This window comes from Mobula birostris, chromosome 5 (assembly GCF_030028105.1).
Source record: "Mobula birostris isolate sMobBir1 chromosome 5, sMobBir1.hap1, whole genome shotgun sequence".
Lineage (NCBI taxonomy): Eukaryota > Metazoa > Chordata > Chondrichthyes > Myliobatiformes > Myliobatidae > Mobula > Mobula birostris.
In genome coordinates, this window is record NC_092374.1 from 31,068,173 (window position 1) to 31,087,503 (window position 19,331).

The window sequence follows — 19,331 nt, forward strand, 5'->3', positions numbered from 1 at the left end:
TCCACACTCTCACCACCCTCTGAGTGAAGAAGTTTCCCTTAAACTTTTTCCCTTTCCCCCTTAACACATGTCCACCAGTTCTAGTCTCACCCAACCCCCGTGGAAAAACCCCACTTGAATTTACACTATCTATTCCGCCCATGATTTTGTACACCTCTATCAAATTTCCCCTCAATCTTCTACGTTGTGCGGAATAAAGCCCTAACCTCTTCAACCTTTCCCTATAATTCAGGTCTTCAAGTCCCTGCAACACATCCTTGTAAACTTTATCTGCACTCTTTCATTGGCATCTTTCCTGTAAGTAGGTGACCAAAACTGTATACAATACTCCAAATTAGGCCCACCATCATCTTATACAATTTCAACATAATATCCCAATTCCTGTGCCCAATACATTGATTTATGAAGGTCAATATGTCAAAAGCTTTCTTTACTACCCTTTCTAACTGTCTATCAGCCCCTGCCTTTCTAAATATTTATATATCTGATCCCTTAGAATACCTTCCAGTAACTTTCCCACTACAGATGTCAGGCTCACCGGCCTATAATTTCTTGGCTTATTCTTAGAGTTTATTGTAAACAATTGAACAACATTAGCTACCCTCCAATCCTCTCACCCATGGCAAAGGATGTTTTAATTATCTCTGCTAGGGTCCCTGCAATTTCACACCAGCTCCCCACGGGGTCCTAGGGAACACATTGTCAGGACTTGGGGATTTATCCACCCTAATCTGCCTCAAGACAGCAAACGCCTCCTCCTCCGAAATCTGTATAAGGTCCATCACCTCACTGCTGCATTGTCTCACATCTACAGACTCTGTGTCCATCTCCCAAGTAAATACAGCTGCAAAAAGTCCTTTTAAGATTTCCCCCATCACTTTCTTCTCCATGCATAGATTACCACTCTGATCTTCCAGAGGACCAATTTTGTCCCTTGCTATTGTGGTGATATCACGTGTCACGTGTTAGAACGTGATTGGAATGAGTTCTGAGCATGCGCAGAAATGAGGGAATGATCTAGATAGCATGGCTGTAAGAAACATGGTTGCCGGTTGCTGTTGTAAATAAAAGTTCTAGTTCTTATTCTTCCAGAATATGGTTTGTTCTTAGTAACCCACGGTACGTATAAAGAACACAACAGCTATCATCTTGTTTTAAATAATATACAGTAGCCATTAGGAATCTCCTTCACTTTGTCTGATGGAGCAACCTCATACCCCCTTTTAGCTCTCCTAATTTCCTTGTGTTCCTTTGTGTTTCATAAACTCAAGCACCTCATTTATTCCTGCCTGCCTATATCTGCATTGCACCTCTTTTTTCTTAACCAGCGCCTCAATATCTCTTGAAAACTAAGGTTACCTAAACTTGTTATCCTTGTCTTTTATTCTGACAGAAACATACAAACTCTGTACTCACAAAATTTCACTCTTGAAGGCCTCCCACTTACCAAGAACAGCTTTGCCAGGAAACAATTGCTCCCAATCCACACTGAGCAGATACTTCAATATACCATCAAAAGTGTCCTGTCTCCAATTTAAAATCTCAACCTGAGGGCTAGAACTATCCTTTTTCATATTTAACTGTCCTGCCCTTCCTGCAACTAAGTCTCACTAATGGCTAAAATATCATAATTCTATGTGCTGATCCATGTCCTAAGGCCATTGCATTGAAATATACGCAGCTCAAAACATTCGTTTCTCCATGCTCGCCCTTTTGATTCCTGACTTCATATGTAGACTTAACAACTTTCTCCAGAACCATTTCAATGTATGTCCTGTTGCTCTGGTTTCCATCCCCTGCAACTCCAGTTTAAACCCCCCCCCCCCCATGCGGCACTAACAAGCCTTCCCGCTAGGATATTAGCCCCCCTCCAGTTCGGGTGAAAATCGTCCTTTCTGTACAAGTCTCAGTTTCCTTGGAAGAGAGCCCAATGACCCAAAAATCCGAAGCCCTCCCTCCTGAACGAATTCCTTAGCCATGTGTTAAACTGTATAATCCTCCCATTTCTGGCCTCACTAGCACGTGGCACGGGGTAGCATTTATCCACGTTATTGGTATTGACGTGGACCATGACCTCTGGCTGCTCATCCTCCGAGATCTCCCTCACCCTGGCACATGGGAACCCATCCTGGAATCTCATTCTTGTCCACAGAACCTCCTTTCTGTTTCGCTAACCAATGAATCCCCTTTCACTACAGCTCACCTCTTTCTCCCGTTCCCTCCTGAGCAACAGAGCCAGACTCAGTACCAGAGACTTGACCGCTGTGGCTTTCCTCTGCTAGGTCATCCCGTAGCACCCCTCCCCCAACAGTATCCACAGTGGTACACCTGTTGTTGAGGGGAAAGGCCACAGAGGCTCTTTGCACTCGCTACCTATTCCCTTTCCCCTCCTGATGGTCACCCAGTCACCTTCGCCCTGCATCTTGATGCTAGCATTCATTTCAAGAGGACTAGAATATAAAAGCAAGGACTTAATGTTAAGACTTTATCAAGTACTGGTGAGGTCTATAGAGGTGTCACAATAAAAACCTTGCACTCACATCAGTAAGACCAAGGAATGTACTGTGCACTTCAGGAAGTTGAAGTCTTGGGAACACACACACCAGCCCTCTTTGAAGGATCAGCAGTGGAAAGAGTGAGCCATAGGTGTCAACGTCTCTGACAATCCATCCTGGGCCCAACATACTAATGAAATTACAAAGAAGGCTTGACAGCAGCTATATTTCGTTAGGAGTCTGAAGAGACTTGGTATGTCACCAAAACCTTTCAAAAAAAGGTTTGGGAGGACTACTGCACAAGATTGGAGCTTTCAGCATCGAGGACACCTTCAAAAGGCGATGCTTCATAAAGGCAGTATCCATCGTTGGGATCCCCATCACCCAGGACATGCCCTTCTCTCTTTGCCATCCTCAAGGAAGAGGTCCAGAAGCTTGAAGACACACACTCAATATTTCAGGAACACATTCTTCCCCTCTGTCATCAGATTTCTGAATGGACAATGAATCCATGAGCACTAACACAGTATTTTTTTCCCCTCTTTTCACACTACTTAATTACATTTTTAATATATACTTCTTATTGTCATTTATATATTTAAAAAAAAAATTAATTACTATTATGTATCGTGATGTACTGCTGCTGCAAAACAATGATAGATGCCATTGATACTAGACCCGATTCTGAGTCTCATCCTGAGAAGCTAAACCACTTGGGATTTCCAAATGGTCACTAGTGAATGTCTGGAATTTTACAGCAAGGTATTAGTCCAAAAAATCAATCAAACGTAATTATACACACAGAATGCTGGAGTAGAGCGGCAGGTCAGGCAGCATCTATGGAAAGGGTTAAAGAGCTAATGTTTCGGGGCGAGACTCTTCATCAGTACTTGAAAGGAAGGGGGTTAAAGTCAGAATACCAGAGTGTCAGAGAGGCAGTGTTGGCAGAATTTCAGATGGTGATGAAAGGCCATACAGGAGCAAGATATACCAGTTAGTTGAGTGGTGTCACAGTAACAACCTTGCACTCAAAGACAGCAAGACCAAAGAGCTGATTGTGGACTTCAGGAAGGCTACGATGAGGGAACACAAACTAATCCTCACTGAGGGATCAGAAATGGAGAGAGTGAGCGATTTCAAGTTTCTAGGTGTCAATATCTCAGAGGACCTAACTTGGACACAACATATTGATGCAGCTGTAAAGAAGGCAAGACAGTGGCTATATTTCATTAGTTTGATGAAGCTTGGCTTAGACGATAAGACCATGAGATATAGGGGCAGAATTAGGTCATTTGGTCCATCAAGTCTGCCCGCCATTTCATCATGGCTGTTCCATTTTTCCTCTCAGCCCCAATCTCTGGGCTTCTCCCTGTATCCCTTCATGCCCTGACCAATCAAGAATCTATCAACCTCTGCCTTAAATACATAGAAAAACTTGGCCTCCACAGCTCCCTGTTGCAATGAATTCCACAGATTCACTACACTCTGGCTAAAGAAATTTTCCCTCATCTCTGTTCTAAAAGGACACCCTTCTATTCTGTGGCTATGTCTTCTAGTCTTAGACACTCCCACCATGGGAAATATCATCCTCTCCACATCCACTCTATCAAGGCCTTTCACCATTCAATAGGTTTTAATCAGGTGACTCCTCATTCTTCTGAATTCCAGTGAATACAGGCTCAGAGCCATCAAATGCTCTTCATATGACAAGCTGTTAAATTCTGGAATCATTTTCATAAATTGCCTTTGAACCTTCTCCAGTTTCAGCAGTTCTTTCAAAGATAAGGGGCTCAAAGCTGCTCACATTACTCCAAGTGAGGCCTCACCAATGCTCTACAAAGTCTCAACATTACATCCTTGCTTTTATACTCTAGTCTTCTTGAAATGAATGCTAAGATCGTATTTGCCTTCCTCATCACAGACTCAACTTGCAAATTAACCTTCAGGGAATCTTGCACAAGGACTCCCAAGTCCCTTTGCACCCCAGATTTTTTTTGTATTTCCTCTCCATTTAGAAAATAGTCAACCCTTTCGTTTCTTCTACCAGCGCATGATGATACACTTCCCAACATTGTATTCCATCTGCCACTTCATTGCACATTCTCCTAATGTGTCTAAGTCCTTCTCATTTCCTCAAAACTACCTGCCCCTCCACCTATCTTCATATCATCTGCAGACTTTGGTACAGAGCCATCAATTCCAACTAAAATACTCGAAGGCATCTACAAATGTACCGCGGAGAGTGGATGCATCACTGTCTGGTAGGGTGGTGGAAGCTACTGCACAAGATTGAAGTAAGTTGCAGAAACTTTTTAAATTAGTCAGCTCCATTATGGGTACTAGCCTCTGAGGATCAGAGAGATCTTCAAGGAGCAGTGCCTCAGGAAGCCAGCGTCCATTATTAAGGACCCCCATCACCTAGGGCATGCCCTTGTCTCATTGAGACCATCAGGAAGGAAGTAAAGAAAACTGAAGGCACACACTCAATGATTCAAGAACAATTTCTTCCCCTCCGCCACGAACACTACCTCACTACTTTTTTTATTTCTGCTTTTTTGCACTTCTTATTTTATCTTAACTATTTAATAGACATATATATACTTAATGTAACTCAGTTTTTTTCTCTATATTTATTTATCATGTATTTCATTGTACTGCTGCCATAAAGTTAATGAATTTCATGACATATGGCGGTGTTATTAAACCTGATTCTGATTCTGGAGGGAGGGGAAGCCGTACAAGCAAGAAGGTGATAGGTAAAGCCAGATGAGGCAGTAGGTTGGTGTGTGTAAGTGGTGCAATGAAGTGAGAAGCTGGGAGGTGATAGGTGGAAAAGGTAAAGGGCTGAAGAAGAAGGAATCTGATAGGAGAGGAGAGTGGATCATGGGAGAAAGGGAGGAGGTGAGGTAAAGGATTGCAATTATAATTTTTAATAAGTATTTTTGGAATAAGTTGTTTTGTCCATTGATATTTCAAACTGCTGATTTGTGTACTAATAACAAGAGATTGTAGCAACATTACCAGAGTACTTTGTTTTGAAAAACTCCGGTTGACTTTTGGCTCCTTCTCCAGCCTTGGTAAATCCCGAGATCTCTAGGGTATAGAATGTCTTTTGCAAAAGCCCTCTGAGGGTGTAATTTGTTGTGGAGGAGTTCACTGAAACAACTTTTGAAGAGTCTGAAAAACCAACACATTGGCAGAATATAAAACGTCGAACAGTGTCACTGGCTGTGTAATACATTCGCCAGAAATCAGAGCTGCCTGAACAGCAAGTGGAAATCTTGTGCATTTTGTCTTGGGTGCAAACACAGACAACAGGAGATTAAGAGGTGGAGTAAGTTCTTTGACACTGATTTGCCATTCAATATCATTATGTCTGGTCTTTGAAATCTACAACATAATCTGCGGCCACCAACCGCTACCCTTCAATGCCTTTTGTGTCTAGAAGTTGAAATCCATCCCAGGGATCATCAATGACCTTTAGTTACACTCTCTTAATGCAAAATTGATCCCTTGTTCAGTAAGGGGACCAAGAAGGCATCGAGTACTCCAGGTGTAGTCTCACCTTACAATTGTAGTAAGATAAAGGGTACACCTTTTGCAGTGGAGGTCAAAATACCACAGGACTTCTTAACTGATTTCTGTATGTTGCACCTTCATGTTCACTTTCAATAACAAGTATAAAAGGATATCCACTCACCTTTATCCCTTAGCATTTCTCACTCTATCACAATCTAAATATTTCTTTTTGTTTTTCCCTACTGATGCTGATACCTTCACATTTGTCTTCAGGAAAATCAGAGGCATTTTGAACAAGCTTACACCAGAGGAGTTCGACAAGCTATTTCTTGAGCTCCTCAATGTGGCCCTAGGCTCAAAACTAGGGATCAGTTTAATGATAGTTTACTGCACCTGTATCTTCCACCTATTTGCCTACTCAATTGTCCCTCCTAACTTGCAACCCCACTCAGTTTTGTATCATCATATTACATTTGAGTTCCTCATCCAAATCTTTGACATGTATTGCAAATCTTTGGGATCCTAACATGTATCCCACAGTCACTGCCCAGCAGGGCAGAATGAGTTATTTCTTTTAACTTCCTGATTCCTGTGGGTCAGCTCCCATTTTCAAACCATGTCAGAACATTACCCTAAGTTTGGCTGATGCCAAACCAGGAGGCCAAAGCCGGGTGACTCTTCTGAATGCTGGTAACCTCCTTAGCATTCTCAAACTTCTTGCTCCACACAGCGAGAGCAATGTGAAGATGCTTTCTTCCAAGAAGAACAGCTGCTTTCAAACCATCTGACAAACACGACCCAATGGTTATCCAGGGCACCTCCCTATTAATACATAACTTTTACCACAGACCAATTTTGACAGCATTGCTTGAATCAAATATTTTAAATAATTTAACACCAGGTCATCCATATTAAGGACAAAATTAAAAATGAAGTATCACCTATAGTTTAACCTTACTTGTTACGTTCTTTGAATAATAAAAAATCTTGTAGCCTTGAAGAAAGCCTTGGCATTTATCTTCAGGTATGTGATCCCATTTTATTGTTGCAGAGGATTTCCAAACACTGATAACCTTAACATTGGTGGGACCAATACTTGGTGCTGGGGTAAAAAAATATATACAATTGTTTAGAATTTACCTTTTTAAAATGAAAATTATTACAAAAGTGTAAAAGATTCAGATGCACATACTTCCTTCTACTGTATACATATCAACGACCCCAACTGTAACCTCGGAAATTGCCGGTCGTTTCCATTTCGTATATCTTCTATGTAACATTATTCGGTATCGCTGCTTGGGCTTGAATTGCCCTAAACCATAAACAAATTGAATAGACAGTAATTTCACAGAAATCAAACAACAAAAATTAAATGCAGTATGATAACATTAAAGCAAGAGGATAATCGCTTCCTTTTAATTGGCGAATAATAAGTTTCCCAGTCTTATATGGAATGTGATAAATGCAAAAGGGACACTTCCACCAGCATGGAGAAAGAATCAGACTGGAAAACTATGAATGTCAACAAATTTACACAGCAGAACTCAATATGTTTTTAAGTCTGGGCAGCATATTGTACTCTATTCTGAAATTCAGTATTTACATTAAAGGGTACAGCTAAGATATTGCATGTAATGGTACTTAATGGAAACAAATCTGTAAGCGAGAATACTCTTTTGAAGTATCAAAAGGGAAGTCTCCAGAAGCAAGTTGCCATTTTGCCTCAGATTGGACAGTCTATTTTGGCTACGTGCACTATATTTTCATTGTAAATGTATATCAGTACACATGACGTTAATAAGGTGGTCAGTACTTGAAAGATTCTGACAGTTAAGCAGCTTGGCTCCTGCAAGGCTCCGTGAAAGGATGAAAATACTTAATTCATCAACCTAACTTTAGTTTTCAAGTACTGATCAATCTTTTTTGCATCAACTTTAATGGAACAGGTTTAGTTTTTGTTTCTGATTGTCAAGGCTCGGGGAAAGAACAGGTACAAAGGGCTTGGCTGTTTATTGTACTTTACACATTTAGTTCAGGAAGCCAAAATAATCAAATGAATGGAGATGAGCACAATGACAGCTACGGGAATCAAATCTTTCTCTCTTCTCGTGTTTCTTTATCTCTATGTGTTGGTGACACTCTTCACTAGCAGACACAAAAATGAACCATCAAGTTCAGGAAGGATGAAACCAGATTAGTGTCACAACAGGCCAGTAAGTGTTACACTACTGTCATAGTCATAGAGAAGTACAGCATGAAAACACTTAAACTGCCTACTCCCATCGACCTGCACCGGGACCATAGCCCTCCATACCCCTACCATCCATAACCTAAATGGTAGGAATATTTATGCACATTTGGAAAGGCAGTGACTAATTAGGAACAGTCAGCGGCAAGCCCTGTTTCACCAATTCAATTGAGTTTTCTGGGGGGGTAGCAGATTGGTGATGGAAAGGCAGTACGTGTCCATATGGACTTTGGTCAGGCATTTGACAAGGTCTCACATGGTAGGCTGGTCAAGAAAGTTAAGCTACATTGATTCTAAGGTAAGATGGGTCTAAATTTGGCTTGGTGGAAGGTCATACAGTCATGAAGCACAGAAAAGGGCCTTTTGGCCCAAATGGTTCATGTCAACCGAGATTACCGCCTAATCTCATCCTGTTTGCCTGTTTGCCCCAGAACCCTCAAAACCTTTCCTATCCAATAAACAACAGCATTTGTGACTAGTGCTACACCACAAAGATTAATGCAATCACAATCTTTACTGTTTGTGAAACATAAGAATTACAATCAATAATGCAAGTGAATGTGGGAGATATGATTGGTAAGTCTGCAGATGAAACAAGAATTTATGGTGTTGGATATAGATCAGATGCAAAGATCCATAGAGCACTAACAAATGGAATTTAATCCTGACAAGTATTTTGGGAAGTAAAATAATGGTGGGAGATATACAGTAAATGGCAGGGCATTAAGAAATGTTGATGAACAGAGGGAACCAGTTCTCTTAAAGTGTTCCTAGTCAATATTGTTGCCTGTGGTCATTATTGCAGTAGAGATGGTGTCCAACAGCAGAACAGTATCACTGAACATAGTTATCTTACTTCCTGCATCTACTCATCCACCAACCTCTAGTCTTTTCTAATGCTATAATTCTCAAAGACAGGTGGTCAGGAGTGAATGTACTTAACCCCTTCCCAAATTACAACCTGAGAACTTCTTCAATCGGAAACCCAAGTCTTGTACCAGTAGTATATCTTATGGTCTTAAACTGAAAGGGGAAAATGAATGTGACAGGCAATAATATCCTGCTGAGGCAAAGTTTCATTTTCTGAGATTATATCTTGCAAACTAAAGCACTGTGTTATCTCTTATAATTAGCAAGAGATCTGCAATTTTCAATGTCATTTAATGATGTTCAAGGTTTTTGCGTTAATTTATACATCTATTACAGTAAGAACAACAGAAATGAATCTGTGTAAATATTAGGAAGGATGCATAATTGTTCTGGTTCTAAAAATGATCACTGTATTAATAAAACTTCAGGAAAAAGAAGAAAAACTCACCCTTCAGAGTGTAGTTCTGAAGATTATGTATTAATTTTGAGTGCATAATATGTGTTTCATTTCCAATGACTGGACCCCAATCAACAACATATTTTGTCTTTTTTGTCTTCTTTGAATTCCAGCTAATAAAAATGCTGTCATTCCCAAGTAAAGTGGCATTTATCTTCTTCCTCAGCTCTACATGAATATGATGTTACAGTTTAGGTGAAAGTAATAAAGCATTTGACAATCTGAACATGAGAAGATGATCATTAATTCAAAGATCCACTTACCCATTTGGACATAAGGTGCGATATCTATTTCACTTGTAGAAGAGGCAGCTGAATTTAAAGCTTTAACTTGGACTTTAAAAGCAGCATGTGAAACATTGAGATAATACTCTCCATTGGTTGTTTCAAAACTGCAGATTTTATTTATTGGGTCTCGAGGTAGCCTTTCGACGGTGATGTTGTATTTTGTGCTTCCATATTTTGAAGCATCGAAGATGTCGTCTGACTTCTGAAAGAAGACTCTCTTTTTCAAAAAGGTTAACAGCACCAAGTTGAACAAATAAACGACAAGTTAAACAAACTAAATAACAGCAGCAGCCCGTTGGAGAAAAGAACATGAAGAGCAGAAATATCTGTTGGGTCAATATAGACCGTCATTTTCATTTGCAAGTCCCATTAGCACCCAGATTCAACTGTTCCCAGTGGGACATTTAAATTTTATCTCACCTTCTAATACTTCTTAATGTATAAATTATGAATTTAAGTTATCACACAATTAGAAAACAATTTAAAAGAGATCTTTGGACATAACTATGGAACAGTTCAGCATTTGATTTTGAAATGCTTGCTTTGACACTCCCAGTTCTAATTTCAGCAGGTCAAAGTACTCTGTGGTTTTTTCATTGCAATGGTTTAGTAATACCCATGGCATAGACTTCTGCATCCTAATATTGTTATCAATTGTTTGTTGAACAATATCCCCCTGCTGCCCAGCAACAGTGATGTTCTCAAATTGAAGGGGATGGGGATCAGAGGATAGAATCAAAAGACAGGAGGTAGATGGCAGGAGTTCAGGGCTCGAAGAAAATTAATAATAACTTTATTTATAGAGCAGTTTTATACATTTTATACAGTTCAAAATGCTTTACAATGCCATAACAGTATACACATGAAAATAAACTTAAAAATAATCATGAAAATAAAAGACAAGGGCCGGCTGGTGGTGCAACGACATCGGTGCCAGACCCGGGAGTGGAGGTTCCCGGGTTCGAAACTAGTCAGGTCTGCTCTCGAGTACGCTTTCCATCCGTGCTGGGTTGAGTGTCGAGATCACAACTCGACCTCATAAAAATAAAAGGAAAATACTGCAATAATGTCTGTGTGAGGAGTGGCGCGCCACACTGTCTCTCTCTCGCTTTGTGCCTTGTAAAAGCCATGAAAAAGACATCATCACGGACGCACGCATGGACACGCAGACGCACACGCACAGACGTGCATGCACACACAGACTCACACACACGCAGGCACACGCAAAAAGGAAGAAAATAAAAGACAAAATAATGTGAGTTAAAAGCAAGGTTAAATAAATAAGTTTTGAGCTGATGAATAAAATGGTCAATGAAGTCTGCATTCCTTACAGTTTTAGGTATTGAATGCAACAGTTTAGGAGTGTAGTTCAATAAAGCTGACCTGCCAATTACTTTTTGAGGGAGATCGTTTAAATTTAAGAGGACGGATGAAGAAGACCTGAGAGCTCAAGCAGGATTATAAAATGAAAATATTTCTGTGATGTACTCCAGTCCTAGACCACTGAGAGCTTTAAAAACACATAAGAGAACGTTAAAATTAATTCTAAAAGATACAGAAAGCCAATGCACAGTAGCTAGAATGGAAGTGATATGTCTCCTCATCCGAGTTTTAGTTTAAAATCTTGCATACTGAATGAATTTAAGTTTGTCAATAGATTGCTTTGGAAGGCCAGTAAAAAGTGCACTGCAGTAATCTAGCTTATTTGATATAAAGGTGTGAATTAGTTTTTCAGCATTATTACGTGAGTGAAATGACCATAACTTTGCAATATCTCTTAAGTGTAGAAATGTTGCTCTAGTTACTTTCTTTATGTGGGTTTAAAATTCAAATCTAATTACTTCTGATTTTACAAAGGGAGTGAAGTTCCCACATTTATCAAGGGGTTTATCTCAACTGGCTTTGGAACTAACCAAAGAATGTTTATGTTATCAACACATACAAAAAATGCTGGTGAACACAGCAGGCCAGGCAGCATCTAGAGGAAGAGGTACAGTCGATGTTCCGGGCCGAGACCCTTCGTCAGGACTAACTAAAAGAAGAGATAGTAAGAGATTTGAAAGTGGGAGGGGGAGCGGGAGATCCAAAATGATAGGAGAAGACAGGAGGGGGAGGGATGGAGCTAAGAGCTGGAAAGTTGATTGGCAAAAGGGATACGAGACTGGAGAAGGGAGAGGATCATGGGACAGGAGGCCTAGGGAGAAAGAAAAGGGGAGGGGAGCACCAGAGGATGGGCAAGGAGTTATAGTGAGAGGGACAGAGGGGAAAAAAGAGAGAAAAAATATAATAATAAAAAATAAATAAGGGATGGGGTACGAAGGGGAGGTGGGGCATTAACGGAAGTTAGAGAAGTCAATGTTCATGCCATCAGTTTGGAGGTTACCCAGACGGAATATAAGGTGTTGTTCCTCCAACCTGAGTGTGGCTTCATCTTGACAGTAGAGGAAGCCGTGGATAGACATATCAGAATGGGAATGGGACGGTCCACATATATAAATATATATATATTTAAGGCAGAGGTTGATAGATTCTTGATTGATCGGGGCATGAAGGGATACAGGGAGAAGACCAGAGATTGGAGCTGAGAGGAAAAATGGATCAGCCATGATGAAATGGCGGGCAGACTTGATGGACCAAATGACCTAATTCTGCTCCTATATCTCATGGTGTTATTGTTTAAGCCAAGCTTCATCAAACTAATGAAATATAGCCGCTGTCTTGCTTTCTTTATAGCTGCATCAATATGTTACACCCAAGTTAGGTCCTCTGAGATATTGACACCTAGAAACAAAATCACTCACTCTCTCCACTTCTGATCCCTCAATGATGATTAGTTTGTGTTCCCTCATCTTAGCCTTCCTGAAGTACACAATCAGCTCTTTGGTCTTGCTGTCTTTGAGTGCAAGGTTGTTACTGTGACACCACTCAACTAACTGGTATATCTTGCTCCTGTATGGCTTTTCATCACCAGCATTTTTTGTGCGTGTTGCTTGAATTTCCAGCATCTGCAGATTTCCTCGTATGAATGTTTATGTTATCTTCATTTACTTTTAGGAAGACCCAGCTGGTGGCGTAGTGGCATCAGCGTCTGACCAAAGGTCCCGAGTTCAAATCCAGCCGGCTCCCCTGCACGCTTTCCATCCGTGCTGGGTTACGAGCTGGTGATCTCTTTGGAAACTCACCCGGCAGAAGGCAATGGCAAACCACTGCTGTAACTTGCCTCGTACACGATTCCCCACTACGTCAGAGAGGCGTGGAGGGAAATCGTCCACTAACCGGAGAAACTCCGGATGCGACGTACCTTTCCTTTTCCTACTTTTAGGAAATTATCGCTCTTCCATTTGTTTATTGCAGCCAAACCAGAAGTCAGAGAGATAGGGTGGCTTGTCAGACTCAACCAAGATATACAGCTGTGTGTCATCAGTATAACTGTGAAAATCATGTTTATGCTCTCTAATGATGTTTCAGAAGGGGAGCAAATATAAACAGAATACATATGAACAAAACTAATTAAGGGCACCATAAGATCGGCCAACCCAATTCTCAAGGCGATATAGGAGAATGTTGTGGTCAATTGTGTCAAAGGCAGCACTTGGATCTAGAAGAATTAGAACTGAGACTCTTTTGGCATTGGTGCTGAGACGAAGGTCACTGCCAATTTTGGTAAGGGCCTTCTCCGTGCTGTGGTTTGCTCTAAAACCTGACTGAGACTTTTCTAGAATACTGTTCTCATACATAAAGTTGTTGAGTTGGTTGAAAGTGACTTTCTCAACAATCTTGCCCTGGAAGGGAAGATTTGTAGTTAGCTATTGCCGCTCTATCAAGGGTTGGCTTTTTAAGTAGGGTTTTGGAGGCATCTGGAAAAACTCCGGTTTTAAAGGAAGTGTTAATTTTCCTATTAGAATTGAAAATACTCTTAGAGGAGTCCTTAAAAAGTATGTGAGGCACAAGGCCAAAACAGCAAGTAGATGGTTTGCTTTTTTTAAGAATCTTTTAGCATTCAGAATTGGAAAAATTAGTAAATTTTTGACATCGTTGCCGTCTTTCTACGAGGTGGTCTGTAGATGTTACCAGTATTTGTAGCTATAATTCTCCTTCATTGAAGTAATTTTATTAATAAAAAATATTGCGAATTCCTCACATTTTGTGGCAGATGCTTGACAGTTTGGAGCAGGTTTCAACAGTTGATTTACAGGTGAGAACAATATTCTTGAGTCGCCACTATTCTCTGTAATAATGTTGGGAAGATGGGCCCTTCTTCTAGAGCATATAGCAGCTCTGAAGGAGCCTGGTTTTTCCTTGAAAATATTACGGTGGACTTCAGGTCCAGGTTTCCTCCGTTTTCTCTCGGCTACTCTGTACAACCTCTCGTTGACAGACAGAACTGTTTAACCATGGTGATGTTTAATGAAGTGAGTCTTTTTAACCCTAAGTGGGCAACTGTGTTTAATATATTTGTCAAGTTATTGTTGTAAGAATCAACTATGTCATTTACTGAGAAGTTTAGGACACACGAGTCAGATAAACTAGCCAGCTCAGAGAATTTAAGTTGTGTTGCAGCATCAATAAATCATTTATTAACTGTAATTTCTTTTATGGTCTTGGTTCTAGACAGGACTGCACCAAAAATTTCACAAAAACGATCGGAGATAATGGTATCAGACAGGAAATATTAATAATAGCCAACTCTTTTGTCATTACTAAATCAAATGCATTTCCAAGTTGATGGGTAGTCTCCATGACATGCTCAGTGATCTAGGCTGTCACAGAGTCTGCATTTGAGAGCTTATTAATGTGAACATTAAAATCACCAGAGATGAGAATCCAGTCATACAGTAAACAAATTCTGGGAGTTCCAAAAGAAGTTAGGCCCTGGATTTAGGACTGTGATAAATGACAGTGCAGAGGACAGGATCCGTACCACAAATTTTAAACACATGTACCTCAAAACTTGAAAAATTGTTGACAGAGAAGATTGCACCTAAAATGCTCTGTGAACACAGTGGCAAACCCGCCACCTCGTCCACTAGGCCTTTTTAACTGAAACTGTCGTAGTCAGGGATACATAGTTCCCTGGTTGTATTCATTTGGTTTCAACCAGGTCTCAGTTAACATAAAATCAAAGTCTGTGGAGGTAATAAAATCATTTAAAATAAAAGTCTTATTTGAAAGTGATCTCATATTTAGAAGAGCTAGCTTAAACAAAGTAGCCTGGAGTGGAGCAACAAGGGAGATGGATTTTAAGCATAGAAAGTTATTTCTGTTAATACCTTTAATAAAATAGTTCAAGCTGGGGGCCCTTCCAGTGACAATTGTCTGGATAGGATGGGAAACATTGACATAAGTGTTGGATTGTGAAGAGGTTAGAGAATGATCACACATGCCATTGAATGGAGTGCGGTGGAATATGTTTGCAGACCGCATCCGTGAACCCAGAATGTTTGGGTAAAGAGCAACAGTTTGAAAAATGTGACATGTTCCCAAAATAGATGAAAATTGTCGATGAAGCCAAAGTACAGTGCTCTACATTGTGTCAGAAGCCAATCATGCAGATTGAAGAGCCTGCTAAAACATCCAGAGCTGCGACCCAGTGTGGGAAATGAAAATGTCCTTGCCACTGATTTTTCAAAATTCAAAGAGAACACTAAAGTCACTTTTGAGCAGATCAAATTGTTGTTGAATAATGTCATTCATGCCAACGTGGACAATGATCCTTCTTACAGAGGAATAGTCAGTTAGCACATTATATCAGGGACTTTACCATCGGGAAAATTAACAGTCACACTTAGCCTTGGCTTGATGTTCCTACTGATGGAATCGCTGATTATCAGCATTGTTGGAGGTGGGGGAGAAGACAGTGTAATCTACAGAGGTCTGGCAACCTGGGAGGTAGCCCAAAAGCTACCCTGCTAAAAGCACAGTGGAGGTGGGAATGTAGCTACTGGCGGTCCAGAGCAGCTGATGGTGCTGAGTGCCATACCACTCACTATTGAGTTTCTGATGCCCCTAGCGATGGAGGTTAAGACAAGCCAGCCAATGGGGAAAACTTCTGCTCTTGCAAGATCTTGAATCTATCCTGTAGCTGGATTTCTTGTCATGTGGGTGGAGGAGTGGAGTGCTTGTGCCTTCCTACAAGTGTCCAAGACCCTGCTAAGCGTGGAGTTGAGCTGGCATTTAAATCCAGGGTCCATTTGGCTTAGCTAGGGTGGCCTCTGAACAAAGTGTGTTGGAATTGAGCCCAATCCAGGGGACGTTGGAGTCAAGCTCTCCTCCAGTGGTGGTAGTGACTCAGGAGATGAGGAGCTGCTCATCATCCTTAATTGAATGAAGTTGGGATATTCTCCCATCTAGTTCAGTGATTTTTTTTTGGTCATGAAGACAACCCTTCACAGACAGGCAGGGTGAAAGGTGACAACCAGGAGTGTGCTTGGAACTGGTGCCGGATTAAGAGAAAGGAACAAGTAGTGGAACAGGGCAATAAAGGGACAGCAATAAGCAGGGAAGAAACAGAGCATACATACATAAAAGTAGATCAAGAAAGTAGAGCAAGAGGAAGGAAAAGATGGTAAGATAAAATTAAAGGATCTTTATCTGAATGCTGACACCATTCAAAACAAGACAGATGAGTTGACTGTACATTTAGAAATAGGCAGTTACGATCTGGGAGCTTATAACCATTACAAGGCACCGAGGAACCACCCAGAGATGGGGCAGCATGGTGACCAAAACTAAGAAGCAGACATTCAGGGATTACTTTTATTTTTTGACATTTTGGCAAGATAGGCAGAAAGGAAATAGAAGTGAGCTATATCTGTCACAAAGGACAACTTCCACCATCTCCAACAGGATCCCACCACCAGGCACATCCCCTCCACCACTTCCACTTCCTGCTTTCCACAGGGGTTGCTCCCTATACGACTCCTTTGTCCATTCGTCCCTCCCCACCGATCTCTCACCTAGCACTTATCCTTGCAAGCAGAACAAATGCTACACCTGCCCCTACACCTCCTCCCTCACTACCATTCAGCGCCCCAAGCAGTCCTTCCAGGTGAAGCGACACTTCACCTGTGCGTGTGTTTTGGTCATCTACTGTAGCCGGTGTGTCAACGTGTATTATTGGTAAGACTTGACCTAGGTTGGGAGACCGTTTTGCCGAGCACCTATGCTTCATCTGCCAGAAAAAGCGGGATCTCCCAGTGGCCACTCATTTTAATTCCACTTCTCCATTCCATTCCATTCCGACATGTGGGCCCATGGCTTCCTCCACTGTCGTGATGACACCCCGCTCTCCTTCACTATTCCTATTTCCCTCTCTCACCATATATCCTTATCTGCCTATCACCTCCCTCTGGTGCTCCTCCCCCTTTTCTTTCTTCCATGCCTCTCCCATAAGATTCCCTCTTCTCCAGCCCCGTATCTCTTTCACCAAGCAGCTTTCTAGCACCCATCCCTCCTCCCAGTTTCACCCATCACCTTGTGTTTCTTCCTCCCCTTCCCCATACTTCTTACTCTGACTCCTCATCTTTTTTCTCCAGTCCTGACGAAGGGTCTTGACCTGAAACATCGACTGAACTGTTTTCCATAGACGCTGCCTGGCCTACTGAGTTCCTCCAGCATTTTGTGGGTTGCTTGGATTTCCTGCATCTGTAGATTTTCTCTCGTTTGTGGTTTTTAAGATGTCAGCTAGTCTTTTACGTCAATTCTCTCTTTATTTATTCCATCTGAATCTAATTTCAATTTGTTTTGGCCACTGTTTTTATTTTTCTCCCCAAATTTAATATAATTGTACTTCCAAATGACAAACCAGTTGTACTCTTAACCAGGTGACTTGTACTTCTCACTTCATGCTGAATTTTGCTGTTGGAATCAAAAGATATTTCTTGTAAACCACCCCATAGTCACATGTTGATGCTTGTGCCTAATTTGTCTCATGTGATATGAGAGCCCTCAGCGAGGAGGCGTACAGGAACGTGAGATAGGTCGGCTGATTGAGTGGTGTCACAACAACAATCTCACATTCAGCAAATTGATTGTAGGGGAAGGTGGGACCACACACATGCTGGTCCTCATTGAGCGATCAGCTGTGGAAAGAGTGAGCAGTTTCAAGTTCCTGGAGTCAACATCAATATCTCAGAGGATCTACCCTGTGTTCAGCACGTTGATGCAATAAGAAAGAACAAAAGATATAGAGCAGAATTAGGCTATTTGGCCCATCGAGACTGCTCTGCCATTTCATCATGGCTGATCCTTTATTCCTCTCAGCCCCAGTCTCTTGCCTTCTCCCGTATCCCTTCATGCTCTGACTGATCAAGAATCTCTCAAACTCTGCCTTAAATATATATAAAGATTTAGCCTCCACAGCTGCCTGTGGCAACAAATTCCACAGATACACCATTCCCTGGCTAAAGAAATTCCTCATTTTCACTCTAAAAGTAAACCCCTCTCTTCTGAGCTTGTGTCCTCTGGTCTTTGACTCTTCCACCATAGGAAACATCCTCTCCACATCCACTCTATCAAGGCCTTTCACCAGGCGATAGGTTTCAATGACGTCACCGCTCATTCTTCTGAATTCTAATGAGTACAGCCCCAGAGCCATCAAACACTCTTCATATGACGAGCCATTCAATCCTGGAATCATTTTTGTGAACCTCCTTTGAACCCTCTCCACTTTCAGCACATCTTTTCTGAGATAAGGGGCCCAAATCTGCTCACAATACTCCAAGTGAAGCCTCACCAGTGCCTTATGAAGTTTCAACATTACATCCTTGTTTCTATTTTCTAGTCCTCTTGATATAAAGGGAATCCTGCACAAGGATTCCCAAGTCCTTTTGCACCACAGTTTTTTATATTTTACTCTCCATCCAGAAAATAGTCAACCCTTTCATTTCTCCTACCAAAGTGCATGACGATACATTTCCCAACACTGCATTCCACCTGCTATTTCTTTGCCCATTCTCCTAATCTTTCTAAGCCCCTCTGTAGCCTCTCCACTTCCTCAAAACTACCTGCCCCTTCACTTATCTCTATATTGTCTGTAAACTTTGCAATAAAGCCATCAATTCCATCATCCAAATCATTGACTTATAACGTAAAAGGAATCAGTCCCATCACAGACCCCTGTGGAACACCACTAGACACTGACAGCCAACCAGAAAAGGCTCCCTTTATCCCCATCCTTTGCCTCTTGCCAATCAGCCACTGGTTTTTCCATGCTAGAATCTTTCCTGTAATAACATGGGCTCGTAATTTGTTAAGCAGTCCCATGTGCAGCACCTTGTCAAAAGCCTTCTGAAAATCCAAGTACACAATATCAACCAATTCTCCTTTGTCTATGCTGCTTGTTATTTCTTCAAAGAATTCCAACAGATTAGTAAGGCAAGTTTTTCCCATGCTGACTATGGCCTATTTTATCCAGTGCCTCAAAGTACCCTGCGACGTCATCCTTAATGATCGGC

General features: G+C 41.3%; 1 protein-coding gene across 1 annotated transcript in view; it reads right to left on the reverse strand.

Moving 5' to 3' along the window:
• LOC140197213 (interleukin-6 receptor subunit beta) overlaps positions 1-19,331 on the reverse strand; it is an 82,011-nt gene that overhangs the window by 20,703 nt on the left and 41,977 nt on the right. The window contains exons 8-12 of the mRNA XM_072257140.1: positions 9,853-10,078; positions 9,581-9,757; positions 7,207-7,326; positions 6,973-7,116; positions 5,517-5,672 (exon numbers count right to left, since the gene is read on the reverse strand). Coding sequence (XP_072113241.1) covers positions 5,517-5,672; positions 6,973-7,116; positions 7,207-7,326; positions 9,581-9,757; positions 9,853-10,078 — 823 coding nt within the window. The remainder of the gene's footprint in view (positions 1-5,516; positions 5,673-6,972; positions 7,117-7,206; positions 7,327-9,580; positions 9,758-9,852; positions 10,079-19,331) is intronic.